This window comes from Amphiura filiformis, chromosome 12 (assembly GCF_039555335.1).
Source record: "Amphiura filiformis chromosome 12, Afil_fr2py, whole genome shotgun sequence".
Taxonomy (NCBI): domain Eukaryota; kingdom Metazoa; phylum Echinodermata; class Ophiuroidea; order Amphilepidida; family Amphiuridae; genus Amphiura; species Amphiura filiformis.
The window spans coordinates 16966902-16986695 of NC_092639.1; the positions used below are offsets into that span (position 1 = coordinate 16966902).

The 19794-nt window shown below is 38.5% G+C and overlaps 1 protein-coding gene across 1 annotated transcript in view; it reads left to right on the forward strand.

Moving 5' to 3' along the window:
* The window catches only part of LOC140166668 (uncharacterized), a 39661-nt gene that overhangs the window by 17138 nt on the left and 2729 nt on the right, over positions 1 to 19794 (forward strand). The window contains exons 3-8 of the mRNA XM_072190166.1: positions 7508 to 7651; positions 8306 to 8452; positions 9467 to 9568; positions 10978 to 11067; positions 12083 to 12214; positions 13345 to 13473. Of these exons, the coding sequence (XP_072046267.1) occupies positions 7508 to 7651; positions 8306 to 8452; positions 9467 to 9568; positions 10978 to 11067; positions 12083 to 12214; positions 13345 to 13473 (744 nt within the window). The remainder of the gene's footprint in view (positions 1 to 7507; positions 7652 to 8305; positions 8453 to 9466; positions 9569 to 10977; positions 11068 to 12082; positions 12215 to 13344; positions 13474 to 19794) is intronic.

A 19794-nucleotide genomic window follows, 5' to 3' on the forward strand; every position in this document is an offset into this window, starting at 1 on the left:
AACATTCACTTGAAATAAAAAGTACATGCTTTTTGTGAGCTGTTACGGACCACAGTTTTTGGTTGTTCTGGAGAGGACATTCTGTTTAACAACATGATATCATCAGATATTGGCTACTTTGAGTATTGTGATTAAAAACTAATGCCTTGTCTTGTTAGGGGGAAGGAGAAGGTTAATTTTGTTAAAATAAAGTGAAACATTTAGGCCTACCCTTGATTTTGTGTCAATTGCCGATTTACCCCTGTTCTGGAGAGGACACACTTTTAACGCGGAATCAAGACACCAAAACTGGCAGGTTGTGGTATTTTTATACAAATATCCTCAGAACTACTTGTCCTGTTTTATGATTGCGGAACACCCTGAAGATTCTACAGATGCAAGTTTTGGCAGGAACTACCAATTTAGTTTCAATTTTGATAGTACTTGTTTTGGAGAGGACATCGCTTTTTTTTGTTTAACGCAGAATCTACATAATTACAAAAATGGTCATAATTTTCGCAATACTGGACCAATTTATGCCAAATAACTTGCATTGCATTGTGTATGCTTCATACTTTGTTACCAACTAGCGGGTACCCGCGCTTCGCGCGGGCCCCCGCTAGATGAGTAAATGGGAGCGGTTAGTAAACGGGATCGGTTAGTATAAACGATGGAAATGGTAATCATGTCAATTGGTATCGCTTTTAACAGCTCAATTATTACGCGGTTAGTGATGTGGTAGGCATACCATTTGTTGCCTCTACTTTGCAAACGACGTTCTTTCTTTCCCGTTCTTTCTTTCTTGCTTTCCCGTTCTTTCTCTCTTGCTTTCCCTCCCTTTCTTTCTTGCTTTCCCTCCCTTTCTTTCTTGCTTTCCCTCCCTTTCTTTCTTGCCCTCCCTTTCTTTCTTGCTTTCCCTCACTTTCTTTCTTGCTTTCCTTTCTTTCTTTCTTTCTTTCTTTTTCTTTCTTTCTTTCTTTCTTTCTTTCTTTCTTTCTTTCTTTCTTTCTTTCTTTCTTTCTTTCTTTCTTTCTTTCTTTCTTTCTTTCTTTCTTTCTTTCTTTCTTTCTTTCTTTCTTTCTTTCTTTCCTTTCTTTCTTTCTTTCTTTCCCTTTCTTTCTTTCTTTCTTTCTTTCCCTCTCCTTCCCCTTTTTACTTATTTTTTCTTTGTCTTTCCCTTTTTTCTTTCAGTTTCTCTCTTTCCTGCGTTCCATTTCTCTTTCTGTTTCTTGCTTGTTCACTTTCTTTCTCTCTCTCTCTCTCTTCTTTCTTTCTTTCTTTCTGTCTATTTTTCTTTGTTTTCTTTCTTTCTTTCTTTTTTCTTTCTTTCTTTCTTTTTTTCTTTCTTTCTTTCTTTCTTTCTTTCTTTCTTTCTTTCTTTCTTTCTTTCTTTCTTTCTTTCTTTCTTTCTTTCTTTCTTTCGTTCTTTCCCTCTTTCCTTCCTTTTTTCCTTCCTTCCTTCTTCTTTCTTTACATAGGCATAAATCCCGGGATGAGTAATAAATTCCTCAATATTTCGATAAGGGGCATGATCTACTGAATCACCTCCATGTTGACGCATGTATGTGGGTTCCTTTATTTCTTTCGTTCGTTCTTTTTTTTATATGTGTTTCTGTTTCATCAAGTAGGCCTATAGCAACATTGGGTTTCAAGAAGGTTGAGTTACATAGCGTAAATTCCGGTGTTGGGGTGGGTATAACCCCCCCCCCCCAATGTTTTGATAAGGTCAATGGTCCGTACAATCACCCCAAGTTCACACATGTATAATAGATGTGGGTTTCTGACAAAATTAACCTCATTTTTGGCCAAACTAAAAGTGCCAATTTTTGCGGCCTTCGTGCGAATTTGTTCCACTTTTGCACAATATAATTCACCAGTAGGCCTAATTAGCTTGCCATAAATTATTCTGTCGCCAAGATGCTGGCTTCACTGTAGGCATATTGCAAGAAATTGATTTAAACGGACCCATCCCCCATGCCATGTCAAGAGAAATCTACGCCATTGTTAATGTTGCCAAAAGATGCCGGATTCACTATTAATATGCCTACTTCAAGAAATGTTTTCATCCCTCCCCAAAAAAAAAAAAGAAATCTACGCCACGGATATTTAGCGGTTGCGGTTTTATACCATGCTATAATCTGCTAATAATGTCCCACACTCCCCATCTAAATTCATCACAACATGACAAACGAATAAACTCAAATTACTTTCCAATACCGTATATATGCCTAGGCCTACCTTGAATTTAAAATCTTCGGAAAGTCATCACAAAAGAAGTTTCCGAAAGTCATAATTTGCATAAACGAATGCAGTTGATTTATTATTATAGCCGTTGCGGTTACCATGCCGCATAAAGCTGAATTTATACTCGATCGCCGAGCGATGCGATTAATCGCTTTTGAAATAGCGATTTGAAATCGCCGAATTTTGCGATGCATCGCCCGTCGCTTTTGCATTTATACTTATCACGGCGATAGCGATTGCAGACGACAATTAAAATATTCTAAATGCCACAAAATACATTTTAAAACATCAGTTGCTGTCAATATTTATTGCCTTGAATTAATTCATCATCAAAAGTTAAAAATCGAGAAAGGTAAATTAATTAGCAAAAAAATAGATCCAGATGGTTGTATATGATTGGTTGACGCATTCACGTGTCAAGCGATATCGCTGGGAAGTTGAGATTTCTTCAACTTGCAAAAGCGACATCGTTTTTGCCTCCGCGATTTGAATCGATTGATCGGCTTGACGCTCTGGAAATGTAAGTAAACATTGAGCATGCGTGAAAATCGCTTTTCTGCAAAAGCGATTGAGTATAAATTCAGCTTAATGCCCACTCTCCGTCGAAAGTCACCACGAACGGATAAACTAATATCACTTTCAAAATTATTAGATCACTTGGACCATTTATTTTCAAAATACGTAACTTAAAACCACCTTTGTCTCAGCCATTAATTTGTTAGTTCTGTCTAAGAGATGTGATATTTTCCGTCTTAGATGAAACTGGAAGTTTTGTTACCATTAGCGCGTCGGGAAGTTGCCACGACCTGTGCGTAATCCGCGTATAGCAACGCAGCAACGGACCGTAAATAAGCGGGCCACCATTGGTTGATCTACCGAATAAATCCAAATAATTATTTGTATTTATTAATTTATCTATCTATCAATGCATTTACCATTCATCTGGAAATGCTAGAACTTATTTATTTATCTATTTATTAATTTATAATTTATCTATAATCTCCGAGATGATACCGATGAATCGATCAGTTCCTCTTCAAAGTATCGATTATCGGCAAGTTCCTCTTTAATAGTATAGAAGCAATAGCTACAAAGGAGGCTTATTTATATTCCTAAAAAATCATTCACAAGACATTCAAAATATGAAGTGGGACTCCAGAAATGTGTTGAAAATGCATGTAAATGCAAAAATCTGATATAAAAAGTTGTCAGAATTTAATGAAAATGCTCCTGTAGCTTCTCCTCCATAACACCCATCTAATAAAATCACCCACATTATATAATGTTCCAAATTCAGGTAACCAGAAATGCTGCAGCACCATTTTGAAAAGTGCACACTTAACGTGAAATAGCCCATTTGTAGAATGAAATTGAACTTTTGCAAAACATCAAGGTGTTAATTTTCAATAATATATTGATCTAGATAATGAAAATCGATTTTTGGTTGCTTCGACCAACAATACCTCGTCTATCCTTAAACATGCCCAAAGCAAACAATTAAAAAATAAACAGATGCATAGGCCTAAATGTATTGATACAGAATGTGTATTATGTAGTAGGCCTACTGTTGCCCAAATAACAAATTATACGTAGGGCATAAGCCACTGAAAACGTATGAAAATATAAAGAAGAAAAATGTTATAAAAAAACAGTAAGTAACATGTTTAACTTCCCTTTTTAACCTAAATTGAGCGTGGAAAGAAAGGTCCAAATAAATAAAAGTATACGGGCATACCAAATGAAGCCTAAAATAAGCATTTTCCAAAGTGAGGGTAAAACACATCTTGCATAACAAGAACAACTTGCCAACAATTTAACCTGCCCGTTTTGATCTTGCCTTGCTTTTCACAGATTGCATTGTAAATTTATGTTTAAGGGCTCGGATAGCGACGTTTTCACGTATTTTTTGTGGGACCTAAGAGCACATCAGACACATCGATTGCATTTTGAATACGAGGAATGTCCTTCTGATATCAAATAATTTTGATTTTAAAAAAATCGCGATATAATACACATTTTATGGCAAATTATTTAAAAAAATTATTTTTGAAATTTAACAGTAAATTGTACAGTGTGGGCCAAAAACAACTTTACCCAATTTCAGAGGGTGGTTGCTCGAATTGTAGAAGAGCTATTCATGATATTGTTACATATTCTAAATGTATATCTTTCTAAAAGTATGTGATGAAGAAATGAAAGCAAAAGAAGGTAAATTAACAAAATGGTGCTAGTTTTACGTCCTAGGGTCAAAATTCACTTTGTCCACACGTAATTCAATGGTATGTGTCCGATTGCTAAGAGTACAGCATACATTATGCGTTAGACGATACATGTAATTGAATATATGAATACAAAAGCCACCCAAGTCCATACTTTGGCCAAATTGAGTTAAGCATGGGAAAGTGTTGCTATGATAGGCCTGTCATATGTATGAAAGAACAACTCAAATTCATCCTCTGTGTCTATTGAGCATGTGAAAAATAGCATGTATGAAAGAATCAACCCAAGTCCATGATTTGAGTCTTGTAACACATTGATTGAAATCCAGTATGTATAAAAGTCCATTTGTAACATCTTCATTGCTGGAGAGTGACTTTTGAAAACAAAAATGGGTTTAATCAAGGAAAGTGTGTGGTTTCTATTACATGGCAGAATGCTTATCAACATTATACATAACTGTGTGCTTTATTTTGTATTATCTTACTAGTGGTAATCTCATTCCAACATTATTGTCTTTGTATATGATCAAAAAACCACCCAAGTCCAGAATTTAAAATGAACCCCACGAAGTCCCTGAAATGCTAATCGTCATACCTAATACAGTTTAACCCACCCATTTGCACGTACAACTTACCATATTGACCAGGTAAATATAACTGAAGGAATTAAAATGATACATAGGTTTTTTTCTCAAAATCACTTCCCATGGACTTGGGTGGGTTTTGGATTCATGTAGGCCTATAGCTTGTCTTTGAAAAGTGATGATTGTTTTACATGCATGAAAGAAATACAATCGATTTTAACCCCCATTTACTTGTCATGTACTCGAACTTCACTCCTGTCATTGACCAACAATTAGCATAAAAATTACACAATTACAAAGGTTTTATCTGCATGGCGCAAGTTTTGAATTTTAAATAGGCCTAGGCCTTCGTGCATTTTGTGACTGCGTGGCTTATTTCTAAATAGGTTTGCAAGGTGTCAAGATAAGGCAATTCATAACACAAGAGAGGACTTTTATGGCAGAGGTATACTTAATTAAGAACAGAAAACTTTTTGGTAGTGCAGTGTCAATTTCGGATTCGTTTCCCGAACGTAAGATCCCACCGAAACCTACCACAACTCTACATACGCACAACGTTCACAACCTCGGAAGTGTGATGAATAGATGCAAAGCACGGAGCAGACGTCCAAGAACTAGTCGTTCAGCTGCAAATATTGCAGCGGTTCAAAGGGAACTTGCAGCTAGCCCCAGAGTCAGTTGTCGACGCAACAATTTGCCGAACATACCACGAACGCAATAACTTCAAACTTTCTTGTAGATAACATTTCGTAATGACAACAAAAATCAGGTCTGAGGTTACAATAATATTGCTTTGCGCATATTTGAAGTGTTTATCTTTGCAGCGTGAAAGCTGCATATCATGACGACATTTAAATTGTTCATGTTTGATTTATTTGATTGTGTTATATAAGAATTGGTTCTTATTCTTTATCGAACTCGCCATTGCAAGTGATGCGACGCGACAGCTAGTAGGCCTTCGCGTGGACAAAGTTAATTTTGACTCTTTGATTTAAAACTAGCGTCACGTTTTTAATTTAATACATTTTTGAATAGTTTTTTCACTAAATACTCTAAAGAAGATGTTCTTTACGAATATGTGAAAACAATTTGCAGCAGACTTTTCAATTTTGAGATATGAACCTTTTAAATTGGGTAAAGTTGTTTTTGGCCCACCCTGTATATAAAAGCTAACGATATGCACTTAAAAAGAGTATGAGGTTTGGGTGAACAGCATATGAACAGCATATGTCCATCGAAAATTTTGACCTTCATTATTGAAGATAATAGCTCAAAACACTAAAGAAATGTAGGTCTTTTTGGAAAAAAATGTTCAATATGAGACTAATATGAAAGGTCAAAATTTTCAATTGATGGTCGGCTTTTCATCCCAGCTACATACAGTTTAATTACATGTAATTAGATTTATAAAGTTTACTTCGAGGATTGTTAAATTTCAAAAATATGAAATTTTAATAATTTGCCATAAAATTTGTAGTAGGCCTATCGCGAATTTCACAAAATCAAAATTATTTGATATCAGAAGGACATTTATCGTATTCAGCATGCAATTCGATGTCTGATGTGCTCTCAGGTCCCATAACAATACTGTGCAAATGTTGCTACCCGCTTCCTTAATAATGTATTAATGAAAATCATTGTCTTGTTGTTTTTCGTATCATTGTTTTGCATGAATGAAGTGATGGTAACAATACTGCATTTTTCGCAAATAAAGTGCAATTGTTATTAACACTACATTCGTAAATGCCAGTACTTTTTCCCTGAAAAGTATTTGCTTCTCAGAGAAAAGGGAAAGGCATTTACGAATGGCGTGTTATTGTGATCATCGCTCCATTCGTGGAAAATAATGGAGCGGTAAAACAATAGCGCGACATCATAGGTGTGTATTAACTTGGTTTAATAGCTTTTAATGGGGTTTAAGTCCTGCAAAGGTCGAGATGAATTCTACTGTAGACATGACTGCATCATGACCTGAATATTGCGTGTTGAGAGCCGGCAGTTTGTATTTGATTTAAAGGTCAATATGAAGCTATATGAGTTTGTTTTAAATAAAACCATGTGATTCTTGCTTGATAATTGTATTTCTAACATGTAAGGCCGCATAATGTTGTGACTGCCGGAGTGTAAAGCTTTTTATTCTTAAAGGGTATATATTGCTCGGACACCATCATATCATTGGCAATCTAATATTATGAGGACAATGAAAATGACACGAACCAGTTCCAGCTGGCAACTGCAGTGGTTCGGCCGGGTGGTTCGGCTACTGATTCGCCCTATCCTCTTGCAGCAACACAAAGCTGCCGTTAGGTTATTATAGTGTAATTAAGAATGTTCATAAAATAGCCCACTAATCGTCATGTATCATAGACTCTAAATGTATTCATTTGCTCAAGAATATTTGTATTGGTCAGAAAAAAAATGTCCAAATTTTCATTACCCACTTAAAAAGTACCACTAAATTTGCTGTTATTTTATTCTCAGGTTCGTGGAGGCCATGGGGTTCGTGGAGTGCTTGCAGTTTGACATGTGGCAGTGGAACTAAGGCTCGAATCAGGACCTGTTCTAAAGCTGGCGCATGCAAGGGTTCAGTTACTGATTCGTCCTCCTGCAATACACAAAGCTGCCGTAAGTGTAATTAAATTGTCAGTCACAAATGTAGCCCACTAATGGTCATGTATTCATTTTCAATAAAAAATCCCTTACCCCAATCCCAAGGCATATATTGGAATGTCATCTTTCCCTGGGTAAGATCTGATACCAGGCCAGCCCATGGCCAGAGGGTAACATGAGTAGGTTTGTTTCACCTTGAAGGCAAGGATAGTCTTGCTAATATGGGCTAACTTTCCCCTAGGCCATCCAATATGCCATGAATTAGTAGGACTACAACTGGATCTATTGGTCAGTTTATACTCCTATTTCCACATCTGTTAATTTTATATGGGCCTTTAAATAGAGATGTGCAGCGACAAAGTTCATCATTTGGCTATATGGGGAACACATTTAGAGTAATCTTTGTTGCACGAAACCACTGAAGTGTGAAGTTTTGTGTGATATCATCATTGTAGTAATACCCTCAGCTCGCACCAAACACGCACCCCACACACCCCACTCCGCATCCACATCCACACACACCCCACCAACAAAGGCGTGGACCGTTGACACATCCCGACAAACATTGACTAAAAAGAATATTTGCATGGACCAGATGAAAACATCCAAATTGTGATAACCGCACAAAAAGTAGGCCTACCACTAAATATAATCTCTATTTATTCTCAGCTGCTAATTGGAGCTCATGGGGTTCGTGGAGCACTTGCAGTAGGACTTGTGGCAGTGGAACTGAGACTCGAACCAGGACCTGTTCTGAAAGTGGTTCATGCAGCGGTTCGGCTACAGATTCATCACCCTGCAGTACACAAACTTGTCGTGAGTGAAAATTAAATTAAAAGGATTTATTTTATCATAATAAATAGGTGTTTAAAGAAATCAAAGCCGTTTTGAAGTAAAAATTGTTGTGCAATGCACGAATGACTGATGTAAATTTTAAACAAATGATGAAAAAAAGTTTTGTGATCCATCAAAAATTGAACCTTTGATATCAATTATATAAATTTAGTAGGCCTACGACAAATATGTGCCCCCTAAAAAACCACACCGAGTAAATACCTAAAATGTAACAAGTATTATTTTTCAGGCCAGGTCTATACCTAAAATGTATATATTTGGATCGGTAAATTTGTATTATGTTTCACGAATGATACACTGTGCCTTAAAGCCGTAATGTACGATTTCCTTCAAATATTGAATTTTAATATACTCAAAATGTTGAAATAGGATACTAGTAATAAATTTGTAGGGAAGGGTTTCTGTCCATTTTGAGCTGAAATACAAGGTAAAGTGAAAGAAACCGTACTGGTTATTTTGGCCGTTTAACATACAGTTCTATTGGAGGACATAAAGTCATATTTTTATGAATTTTATGAATTACGACTTTATGTCGAACTTTGCTCTGTTGACTTAAAAACACAACAAATTTGGCTGATTCCATTTAGGTGGAAGTTGGGACATGTGTAAACATTACAAATATGCCCAAAAAATCAAGTTTGAAAAAAAAAAAAATCAATTTCATATTATAAGATCGTACATTAATGGCTTTAAGATGTCCGCCCTAATTTGCAAAATGGCCGCTAATACCTATACGCGGATTTAGGGTTTCTCTACCGGAAGTCAATTTGTGCCGAAATTCATTCCCATAATGCAATAAGCGTTTTACATAACAATATATACATTTCGGAGGTTAATCAATATTCTTTGTTATGCAATACGCATATTGCATCGTTGGAAGTTCGGCACAAATTGACTTCCGGTAGAGAAACCCTAAATCCGCGTATTGCACTGATTTGGTTATAATTTTCATATTATGTTATGTTGACTTTATAGCAGAAGAACCCCCTCGCTTGCCGCAACCGGAACCACGAGTAGAATCGGAAGAGAGAAATGAGCAAAATTATCAAAGTGACAGTGATCAAAATGGCAGTCAAGGTGAGACCATGAAACCAGTAGCGGCGTCAGGAATTTTTCGGGGAGGGGGAGGCATGGGGAAACGTGAATTTCAGGGGGGGGGCAAAATCAACAAATTTTGCGCAAAATTGCTGCAAAAAGTGGAAATTTTCGTAATTTTGGGTTTTTACTGCATGGAGGGAACAGGGGGGAAGAGTTCTGTCCCATGCCCCCCGGAGCCGCCACTGCATGAAATTATATTGAAGAAAAGACGTAACAACAAAGTAACTTCAATCTTGAATACCTGATCTCATATTTCCATGCTATATTTCTACAGTGATCATTAATAATGCGAGATTATCATAGGCGTAGATACCGGGGATGGGGGGATTTATCCCCCCCAATATTTTGTCAGGGGGATGGTCCATACAATCACCCCCCCCCCCCAATGTTGACGCCTGTATGTGGGTTTCTGACCACATTAGCCTCATATTTGTCCATTTTAGCCCCCAAAGTGCAATTTTTTTCCCTTTTTGGCTGCAAATTCATTACCCACTTTGCAGCACCGATCACATTCAAACTTAGTACGGTGATAGGATATCTTGGCCTGATGTGTTGCATGGTTTTGTTTCATGTTAGTTTAATATTTATTAATATTAATGAGGTGATTTGCATATTTTGCCTACATTTTCATTAGTCCACTCTGTAGCTTGAACGCAATAACCGATCAACTTCAAACTTGGCATTGTGATAGTGATATGGTGGCCTGATGTGTGTATGGTTTTGTGTCATGTTATTTGCATATTTACGAATATTAATGAGCTTATTTGCTTACATATTATTTGCACTTACAAACCTTTGTTGTTTACACACCTTCGTGTGGGGCCACCTTAATTACGAACCGCGTATAATTCTAGTTTGTCAAAGGGGCACTTTTCTCTTTCAATTTTTTTTGTCGTTTGGGGGGAGGCACTCTGCCCTACGAGCCTTTGGAACGGCAAGGTGAGGGAACAACCGCTGCGCATAGCCTACTAGAGTCCCGGGGGGGTTCTCAGTACAAATGACCATACGGGGACGTGCCGCAAATATGGGTAGCATTTTCAGCCTCTTGGTATATCAATGACCCCTTTTTCAAAGCCTATTTTGGTATATAAATGGGTCAGTCTTTTTTCAAAATTTTCTCAATTTTTTCGGAAAATAGCCCAATTTTTCCTTAATCTAGCCAAAATTTTCAAAATTTTCCCAAAATTTTGGGAAAATTTGTAAAAACTAAGACAATTTGGGTTCAATTTGGCAGAAAATTTTGACTTTTGGTATATAAATGGGTAAAAAATTGGTATATTTATGGGTCCACTTTCAAATTCTCAGCGGCACATCCCTACCAAAACCAAACTTGAGTACCCCCCCGGGACTAGAGTCATGCTAGAAATTATTTGTACTATTTATTGCAGATTATTCTCCTGATTACACGTCCATGACCTCTGATGAACATCCTGATGATGAAGATATACAGACGAACAATGCAGGCAACAACATGGATGGTACGTGTATGATGATGTAACAGGATTAACTATAGGTCTACCATAGCCATAGGTTATAACAATTTTTGAATATATCACCCTGCACTACAAGCAAGTTGCACTCATTATCTGCAGCGTAGGCCTATGTCTGCAATCATAGATTGCAATCCAATACCGCTCTTTTCAAAGATACCAATCTTTAGTCGTGTTCACACGGTTGGACATAAGTGACTTATTACCGGTAATAGTGACTTATTACCGATAATAAGTGACTAATGTCCGACCGTGTGAACACGACTTTACAAGTGCGAGTGATCAGCAAAATATGAAGATTCTATATATAGAATTACGATCCAAATCTTTATCCCTGTTCTTTGACATCTATGGTTCAATGGAGAGGACGTACTAGTGCAGTGGGGTATATTCACAAATTATTTTAACCTATTGCCATGGAGGAATATCTGGAGAGCTTTAAAAATTAGCATGAGGCGCATTGATATGCAAATCAATCAGCAATGCCTAAATTTGACATTACTATTGCAAAAATTGTTTTGTGTTGTATCTTTAAATATAATGATGATAAGTTCATGTCACAGAATGAGAAATTCTGTGGTACATGTATGCATTTTCAGAAAAGAAATGATGCAAGGAATCCAACTAGTACGGCAGATTTCCGCAAAAATGAGCAGTATTTGAGAAAAGCGCCAAATTTCATTTTCCATTATTCTACCAAATCGATGAAACTGCATATTTATTTGTGCTAAAGATACAAAACTAGAAACAGTTTTTTAAATATTTTTTTAATTATAGACCTTCTACTGTTATATCCAAAATGTTGGTCAAAATTGATTTTAAAAAAGGTGAAATTTTTATTCTTTGGACCCATATTTTTAAAATGAAGGCAAATTTCAGCTTTGTGAGAATTCCCACTATCAGAATCTGAATATCTTGTAGGCCTACCAGCAAATTGTATAGGGACAATTGACACCCTCGACCATAATTATGATAATTCTATCCCTTATTTACATGGTTGCAGCAACATTGCGAGAGATGAGGCTTTATGAAGGCGCTCACGCACGTTTACATTGCTACGCCGACTCTTATCGTGAAGATCACCCAGGAGGTACGGTAGTATGGTACCGAAACGACGAACGTGTTCACAACACTGGTAAGAAAATAGTATCCAAAAAATAATGAGGATTTGTAGAAAAACAAAAATGAGGATTTTGTAGAATAACTTCAGAAAGCATTCTAGGCATTTACATTTTTGAAATCCTTTTAATCAGACGTAGGCCCTATGGCCTATCTCAACTCAACAAGCTTGAATATGGCCAGGGAATATTGGTGAAAGTAGCCCAACTCGATTTCGAGGCCCTTTAGGTAATCGGACATAAATTTGGAACCCGAGCATATAAGAAATCAACAGGGCAATGTGTCAACAAAATGAACCCCGCACACCAACATCGCCCGGTTAATAATTACATTATACAGCAGAGACACTGAAATGAATACCCGGGATCGATACACGTAAATGTGCTATGCACGATTTGATATTCAGACGATAAATATTTGGATACCGGGGTAGAAAATGATGAATATCTCCCGTAATTGATTTAGTCTAAAGAAGCCAGATTTTGTTCCTTGCACTTGAATATATGTGTTCAACGGATATGATAGTCGTTAGCTTGCGTCTTGATAAAGAACCATTGCGTCTTGAACTCAAAAAACTGACAAAAATATTCTGATTTTATATGTGCCGAACTATAATGCAGGGTAGGCTAGCTGCACTGACTCGTGCAAGCAGTCTAAAAGCATATGACCATTGACCTCATAATGGCGTATACATGCTCACTCACACACAGAGAGGTCAATTACCAGGCTATTGTCAGTAGCCTTTATAGTCGGATGTCCCTCGGTTCATTATGCGTCTCAAAGGTCGGAACAAAATGGCCATGCGTGGCTGTGGATTCAACCTACCATGGCGATTTCTGCCATGAAAATATCGGGGCGATGACACTGTGCCCCGTTGCCATTTTATTAGCAAACATAATGCGTTTGCATTATTTTGTGAGGGGATCATGCAGTATGATGATTGATATTAAATACCAAGATGATCATGAGGATGAGGATGATGATGAAGATGAGGATAAGGATGAGGATGATGATGATGATGATGATGATGATGATGATGATGATGATGACGATGACGATGATGACGATGACGATGATGATGACGACGACAACGTCGACCGTGGCACACACTATACCGTACTACTAACATGCTGTGTTATATTCCAGTACACTCTCAACGTACCGATGAAACTGATTTGACCATAGAAGATATCCAGACGGCAGACGAAGGTATTTACGCATGTGCAGTTGAAGAGGAAAACACGATTCACTATACCCATGTAATTCTACTGAAAGGTAAGAAAGACGTCCTTACCGGGCCCCATCAAAAAAATTTTTGGGGTATGTTCCCCCGGAATTTTGTGGTGATGGGTCTTTGGGAGCTGACGGCGTATCGGTAAAAGGGGGTCTTTTGGAGCTGCGAACGCGGGCTGCGAACAAGTAAAATTGGGACTTTTGCGAAACTGCGAACAGTAAAAATCAAGTGTCTTTTTGGTTGAAAATCGCTTGAAAAAAAAAAGATGAATGAGCAATTTTTGGGTCTTTTAGAGCTGAAATTATTAAAATCAAGGGTCATTCGGAGCTCTATTTTGGTCAAATATAGGGGGTCTTTCGGAGCTGCGAAATTCAAAAAGGGGGGTCTTTCGGGGGATTTTTAAAAGTGCCACACGAGCCTTCATAACCAGAGTGTTTCATACCGGGGGTAGCTGGTTGAAGGTATACGGGGATGCACCATAGTTTTGGGGTACCTTTTCAGCGATTTTGGTATATCGATGGGTGGGTTTTCAGTGGAGACCAATGCGCACAACTTTTGGGCGTATTTTGGCAAAAGAGTCCTAAAAAGCGCGGAATTTGGATAATTTTGGGGTGCTTTTTGTTGAAAATCGGTATACTGATGGGTAGCAAAAAACAGCAAAAAGTAGATATAGAGAAAGTCAGCATCCGAAAGTCTGTGTTGCACATCCCCGTACAAACATTTTCAAAGATCCCCCCCCCCCGTGGGGGGCCATAACTCTCAGTATACTAAACCATCCCAAAAAATGTTGGCAATTTTGCATGAGTTTACATAATTAAAGATACAGGCCTACTTGCCTACTTTGATAGATAATTGTCTTTGAACTAAGATAAAAGGTATATAGTTGTTATTTTTGCAAATAGGCCTAAATGTTACTTGAGTCACACCTGATCATTTGTGGAGACTGGACTATATACATAAAATGGTTGCGAGAAATTATTGACCGTCCCTCGTAAAAGCCGTGTCACCAACTTTATTTGCATTTTCAAAATCAATCAGTAGGCCTAGTACGGGGCCCCCAAAGTGACATGGAAGAAAAAAAACTATCTCGGGGTCCGACTTAGTAACTCGGGGTCCGACTAAGTAACTCGGGCTCCGCCTTAGTAACTCGATCGGGCCCGAGATAGTAATTTGGGGTCCGAGATAGTCGGGCTCCGAGATAGTTTTTTTTTCCTTTCATGTCACTTCGGGGGCTCCGTACAGTAGAGTAACAAGCTCGATAGAAGTCCTGATAGAATCTCGAAAAGCGGCGGTAGAGACCTGTCATTTTCTTCTGAAGGGTGTGGTCATATTGAATATGTCAGACGTGATCAGAGTCTATTTGTTTATGTCCCATATGTCTCTCCGTTTGCTCCTTTTTTATGTCTCTTTTCTTTGTTCTCCATGCTCTCTTTCTTTGTCTTCTTTCCTTTCATTTCTTTCTTCAATGCAATTTATGCCCACGATTACGAATACCGGCTTTCGTCCACAGCTATCGTAAAAGCTCGTCTACAAGCATATAGGCCTAGAGTGTTTTTGATGAAAGCTAAATTAATCCAGACGCCATCCATCGACAAAATTATAATATTATGGAGTTTGAGCAAATTAATTACCGATACAAGCATTTTCCATCAAATACTATTACATTGTATAAGATCAATCTATTGTATTGGCATGTTTACGGCTTTTAAGCATTAATGTAGCTTTCATCAAAAACACTCTATATGCTTGTAGACGAGGTTTTACGGTATACCTTTTCAAATCGAGGTTGTCGGCAGACAGTTGACGTTCAAATTTATTACGCAACTATTTAGCCCGATACAAATTTTTAACTGATGATGTAATAGGAAAAGGTCTATAATAGGCCTATCATAGCTTAATAAGGTTGCCAATTTGCCCGAAGTTTTGTATTGACAGATTCTCTATTCATTTCTGTATGATGCCGTCCTAAATAAACACATTTTTTAGCTGCGGGTGTTAGCTGCGGGTAGCAGCTCTATAAGTCACCATGTCTCTCCGTTAGTCCGTTAGTCCGTCCGTCCGTCCGTTAGTCCGTTAGTAACAAACGCTATGCTGTTACGTCAACATCGTTTGTCGCATGGCTATGGTACTTGGTGAGGGGGAGGGCCTATACCGGCCCCATACTGGAAAAGAGTTTCGTCCCGAAATATGCTAATTAGGTAATTAAAGGGGCATTACACGATTTTCAACAATTTCAAAAAAATGCTGTTACGTCAACATCGTTTGTCGCATGGCTATGGTACTTATGCTTCTGTCACACTACACCGAATAGGTCTTCCGTACAAGAAACGGATGGTATTTTAGTAAATCCGTTGTTGTTCGTCAATGATCGTTTTATGTTCTTTTTATGTCCTGCTATCATCCGCCAAATGCGTTTCGTGTTAGGTGATGTTCGTTAAGTCCATCGGCATGCACAAAACTTGAAACGGAGTGTAGGCCTACCGAATACACATGTTCGGTATTTATCCGATGTGTGTTCGTATGGTGCTGAATATTGCCGGAGTTTTTCGCTCTCCTTTCGTTCATGTTCGTTCTTTGTTCGTTGCACTCGGCCCGTGTTCGTTGCAAATACGTTCCTGTGAGGCCTTCACCACCGGATAGCATATTTATGCATTCGGTGATGTACGTTGACCCAGACCGTGTTAGTGTCACACTACACCGGATCGGTCTTCCGTATAAGAAACGGATGGTATTTTAGCAAATCCGTTAGTGTTCGTCAGTGTTCGTTTTATGTTCTTCATATGTCCTGCTATTATCCGCCAAATGCGTTTCGTGTTAGGTGATGATTGTTTAGTCCGTCGACAATACGTTTCAAGTTTTGTGCATGCACAAAACTTGAAACGGATATGTGCCGAATACACATGTTCGGAAGTTGTCCGATGTGTGTTCGTACAGTTCTGTATATATACCCTGGGTTTGTTCGTTATTCTTTCGTTTATATACCGCAGGTGTTTGCAAGGTTTCGCAGGCGCTTGTACCGGATGTAGGCCTATGGCGAACATGTGCATCAATCATGGGGGAGGGGGTTTCTGAAGGGTGTGTGACGCAATATCATATTTCCCCCAGTACTTTAGTGACTGACAAGTAGAAAAAAGGGGAAAGGAGAGAAAAAGAAAAGAAAGTGAGAAAAATTGAAGAGAGAAGAGAAGAGAAAAAGTTAAATTGCACGTAATTTAGTAGGCCGATGCATGTAAGTAGTATTAAGCATGTTGAGGGAGGGGCACTTTCTGAAGGGTAGAGGACGCAATATCAAATTCCTACCAGTTTTAGTGATTGACAAGAAAAAAAAAAAAGAAAACATGGAAAAGATTAAATTGTATGTTATTGAGTAGGCCCAGGATAGTATATAGTAAGCCTAAGTATAGGCCTGTGATTATTATAGGCAGTGCTTTAAATGTCGTTCCTTGGCCCAAAAGCCTGTGAAAATTACTGCCGGCCCGTCGATATGTAGGGCCCGTGACATTTTGTACTCCCATTTTGTCACCAAAATCAGTATTTAAGACGGACTTAGGTCTATTACTGACTTTAACATATCAATCCATGCATGCTTTACCTGAAATTACGAGTCTGAAGTCTTATATCTTAAAGTGTCAGTGGATCAGTGTAACATTTTAAATTTTGCAAATTCAGTTCGGGCCTTCTTTGTTTTTTTTTGTTTAAGGCAATAATAGTGTAAAAATGATGCACCAAAAACAAGTGTCCAAATTTTCCATTTTAAAACTAAATTTTTACACAATAGGCCCAGGCCTAATAGGCCCTACAGTCCCCATGCAAATGGCTTCAATTGGATCTTCATTTTGAAAAATGGACAAGTCTTCCATTTTGCTTCTGCTATGGACATCCACGTGTTATTTTTAAAACAATTGTTTATATTATACAATAATTGTGAAAACTTTTCAATGGCTTTAATTAGGCTTTCGTTTCACCAATTTGCGGCTGTTTCAAACTAAAATAGTACCCAATAATAGTGCTAAAATTGATCTAAAAAATGACAAATGGCTTCAATTGGGCCTTCATTGTCCAAAGGTTTCTCACCTCTATTGCCCCCGGACTCTGGTTGCCCTGATATATCAGATTTGTAGCCCTTTTGTACTTATTAGCCAATATTTGACCATTTTCGTCAAAGTTTTCCCCTTAAAAGTTGTCTTTCCCCACTTTGTTCACCCTCTGAAAAAGTGCTTGCTACGTCACTGCCTCTAAGGGGTCAAAACCCTCTCAAACACCCTCTCCTCCCCACTTTTCTGATAGTGTGGACGTCCCTGTTGGTGCCACATGCCACGGATTCGCCGGTTATTTGTCGGACGTTGAACGATTGAATATAAAACGCCTGCAGGATTATTAGCGGCCACAACGCATAGAGAGACGAACGGGAATCGGATCCCAAAATCCGTACATTTGTCGGACGTTGACCCCCAAATCCGGTCATTTGTCGGACGTTGAACGATCGAATATAAGACGCCTGCAGGATTATTAGCGGCCACAACGCATAGAGAAACGAACGGGATTCGGACCCCCAATCCGGTCAGCTGTCGGACGTTGAACGATCGGATATAAGACGCCTGCAGGGTTATTAGCGGCCACAACGCATAGAGAGACGAACGGGAATCGGACCCAAAATCCCACCGAATCTTCTGCCGGACTGGTGATTTTTCCACCGAATAAAATATTTTTGTATTCGGTGATGTACGTTAATCCAGTCCGTCGTAGTGTGACAGACCTATTAGTGAGGGGGAAGGCAGGTACCGGCCCCATACTGGAAAAGAGTTTCGTCCCGAAATATGCTAATTAGGTCATTAAAGGGGCATTACACGATTTTCAACAATTTCTAAAAATGCTGTTACGTCAACATCGTTTGTCGCATGGCTATGGTACTTAGTGAGGGGGAAGGCAGGTACCGGCCCCATACTGGAAAAGAGTTTCGTCCCGAAATATGCTAATTAAGTCATTAAAGGGGCATTACACGATTTTCAACAATTTCTAAAAAATGCTGTTACGTCAACATCGTTTGTCGCATGGCTATGGTACTACTTGGTGAGGGAGAGGGCCTATAGGGCAATTAAGGGAAATTTGGGAAAAGTGGGGAACATGAGGGAAATTGGGGGGAATGGGGGAAATTAAGGGCAATTTTGGGGGAATTAAGGGAAATTGAGGGAAATTCAGGTGAATTAATTGATTTTGTGGGCAATTAAGGGAAATTGAGGGGAATTGGGGGAAATTGAGGGGAATTAAGGGAAATTTGGGGAAATTGAGGAGAATTAAGGGAAATTGAGGGAAATTCAGGTGAATTAAGGGAAATTTTAAGGGAAATTTGGGAAAATGAGGGGAAATTGAGGAGAATTGGGAACATTGAGGGAAGTTAAGGGAAATTGAAGAGAAAAGGGAAATTGAGGGGGGTTAAGGGAAATTGAAGAGAATTAAGGGAAATTTGGGAAAATAGAGGGCAGTTAAGGGAAATTTGGGAAAATGAGGAGAAATTGAGGGAAATTGGGAACATTAAGGGAAGTTAAGGGAAATTGAAGAGAATTAAGGGAAATTCTGGTGAATTAAGGGAAATTGACAATAATTAAGGGAAATTAGGGGATTTAACACTTGATGTCAAGGCGCTTTTTTCCCGAAAATCGTGTGGACATTAAAAGTGTCGAAATCGGTTTCGAACACTTTCGATGTCAAGACGCTTTTTTCCGAAAATCGTTTGGACATCAAAAGTGTCCGAAATCGGTTTCGAACACTTTTGATGTCAAGACGCTTTTTCCCGAAAATCGTTTGGACATCAAAAGTGTCCGAAATCGGTTTCCGAACACTTTCGATGTCAAGATGCTTTTTTTCCGAAAATCGTTTGGACATCAAACGTGTCCGAAATCGGTTTCCGAACACTTTCGATGTCAAGACGCTTTCTTTCCGAAAATCGTTTGGACATCAAAAGTGTCCGAAATCGGTTTCCGAACACTTTTGATGTCAAGACGGTTTTTTCCCGAAAATCGTTTGGACATCAAAAGTGTCGAAATCGGTTTCGAACACTTTTGATGTCAAGACGCTTTTTCCCGAAAATCGTTTGGACATCAAAAGTGTCGAAATCGGTTTCGAACACTTTTGATGTCAAGACGCTTTTTTCCCGGAAATCGTTTGGACATCACAAGTGTCCGAAATCGGTTTCCGAACACTTTTGATGTCAAGACGCTTTTTTCCCGAAAATCGTTTGGACATCAAAAGTGTCCGGAATCGGTGTCCGAACACTTTCGATGTCAAGACGCTTTTTCCCCGAAAATTGTTTGGAAATCAAAAGTGTCCGAAATCGGTTTCCGAACACTTTTGATGTCAGGACG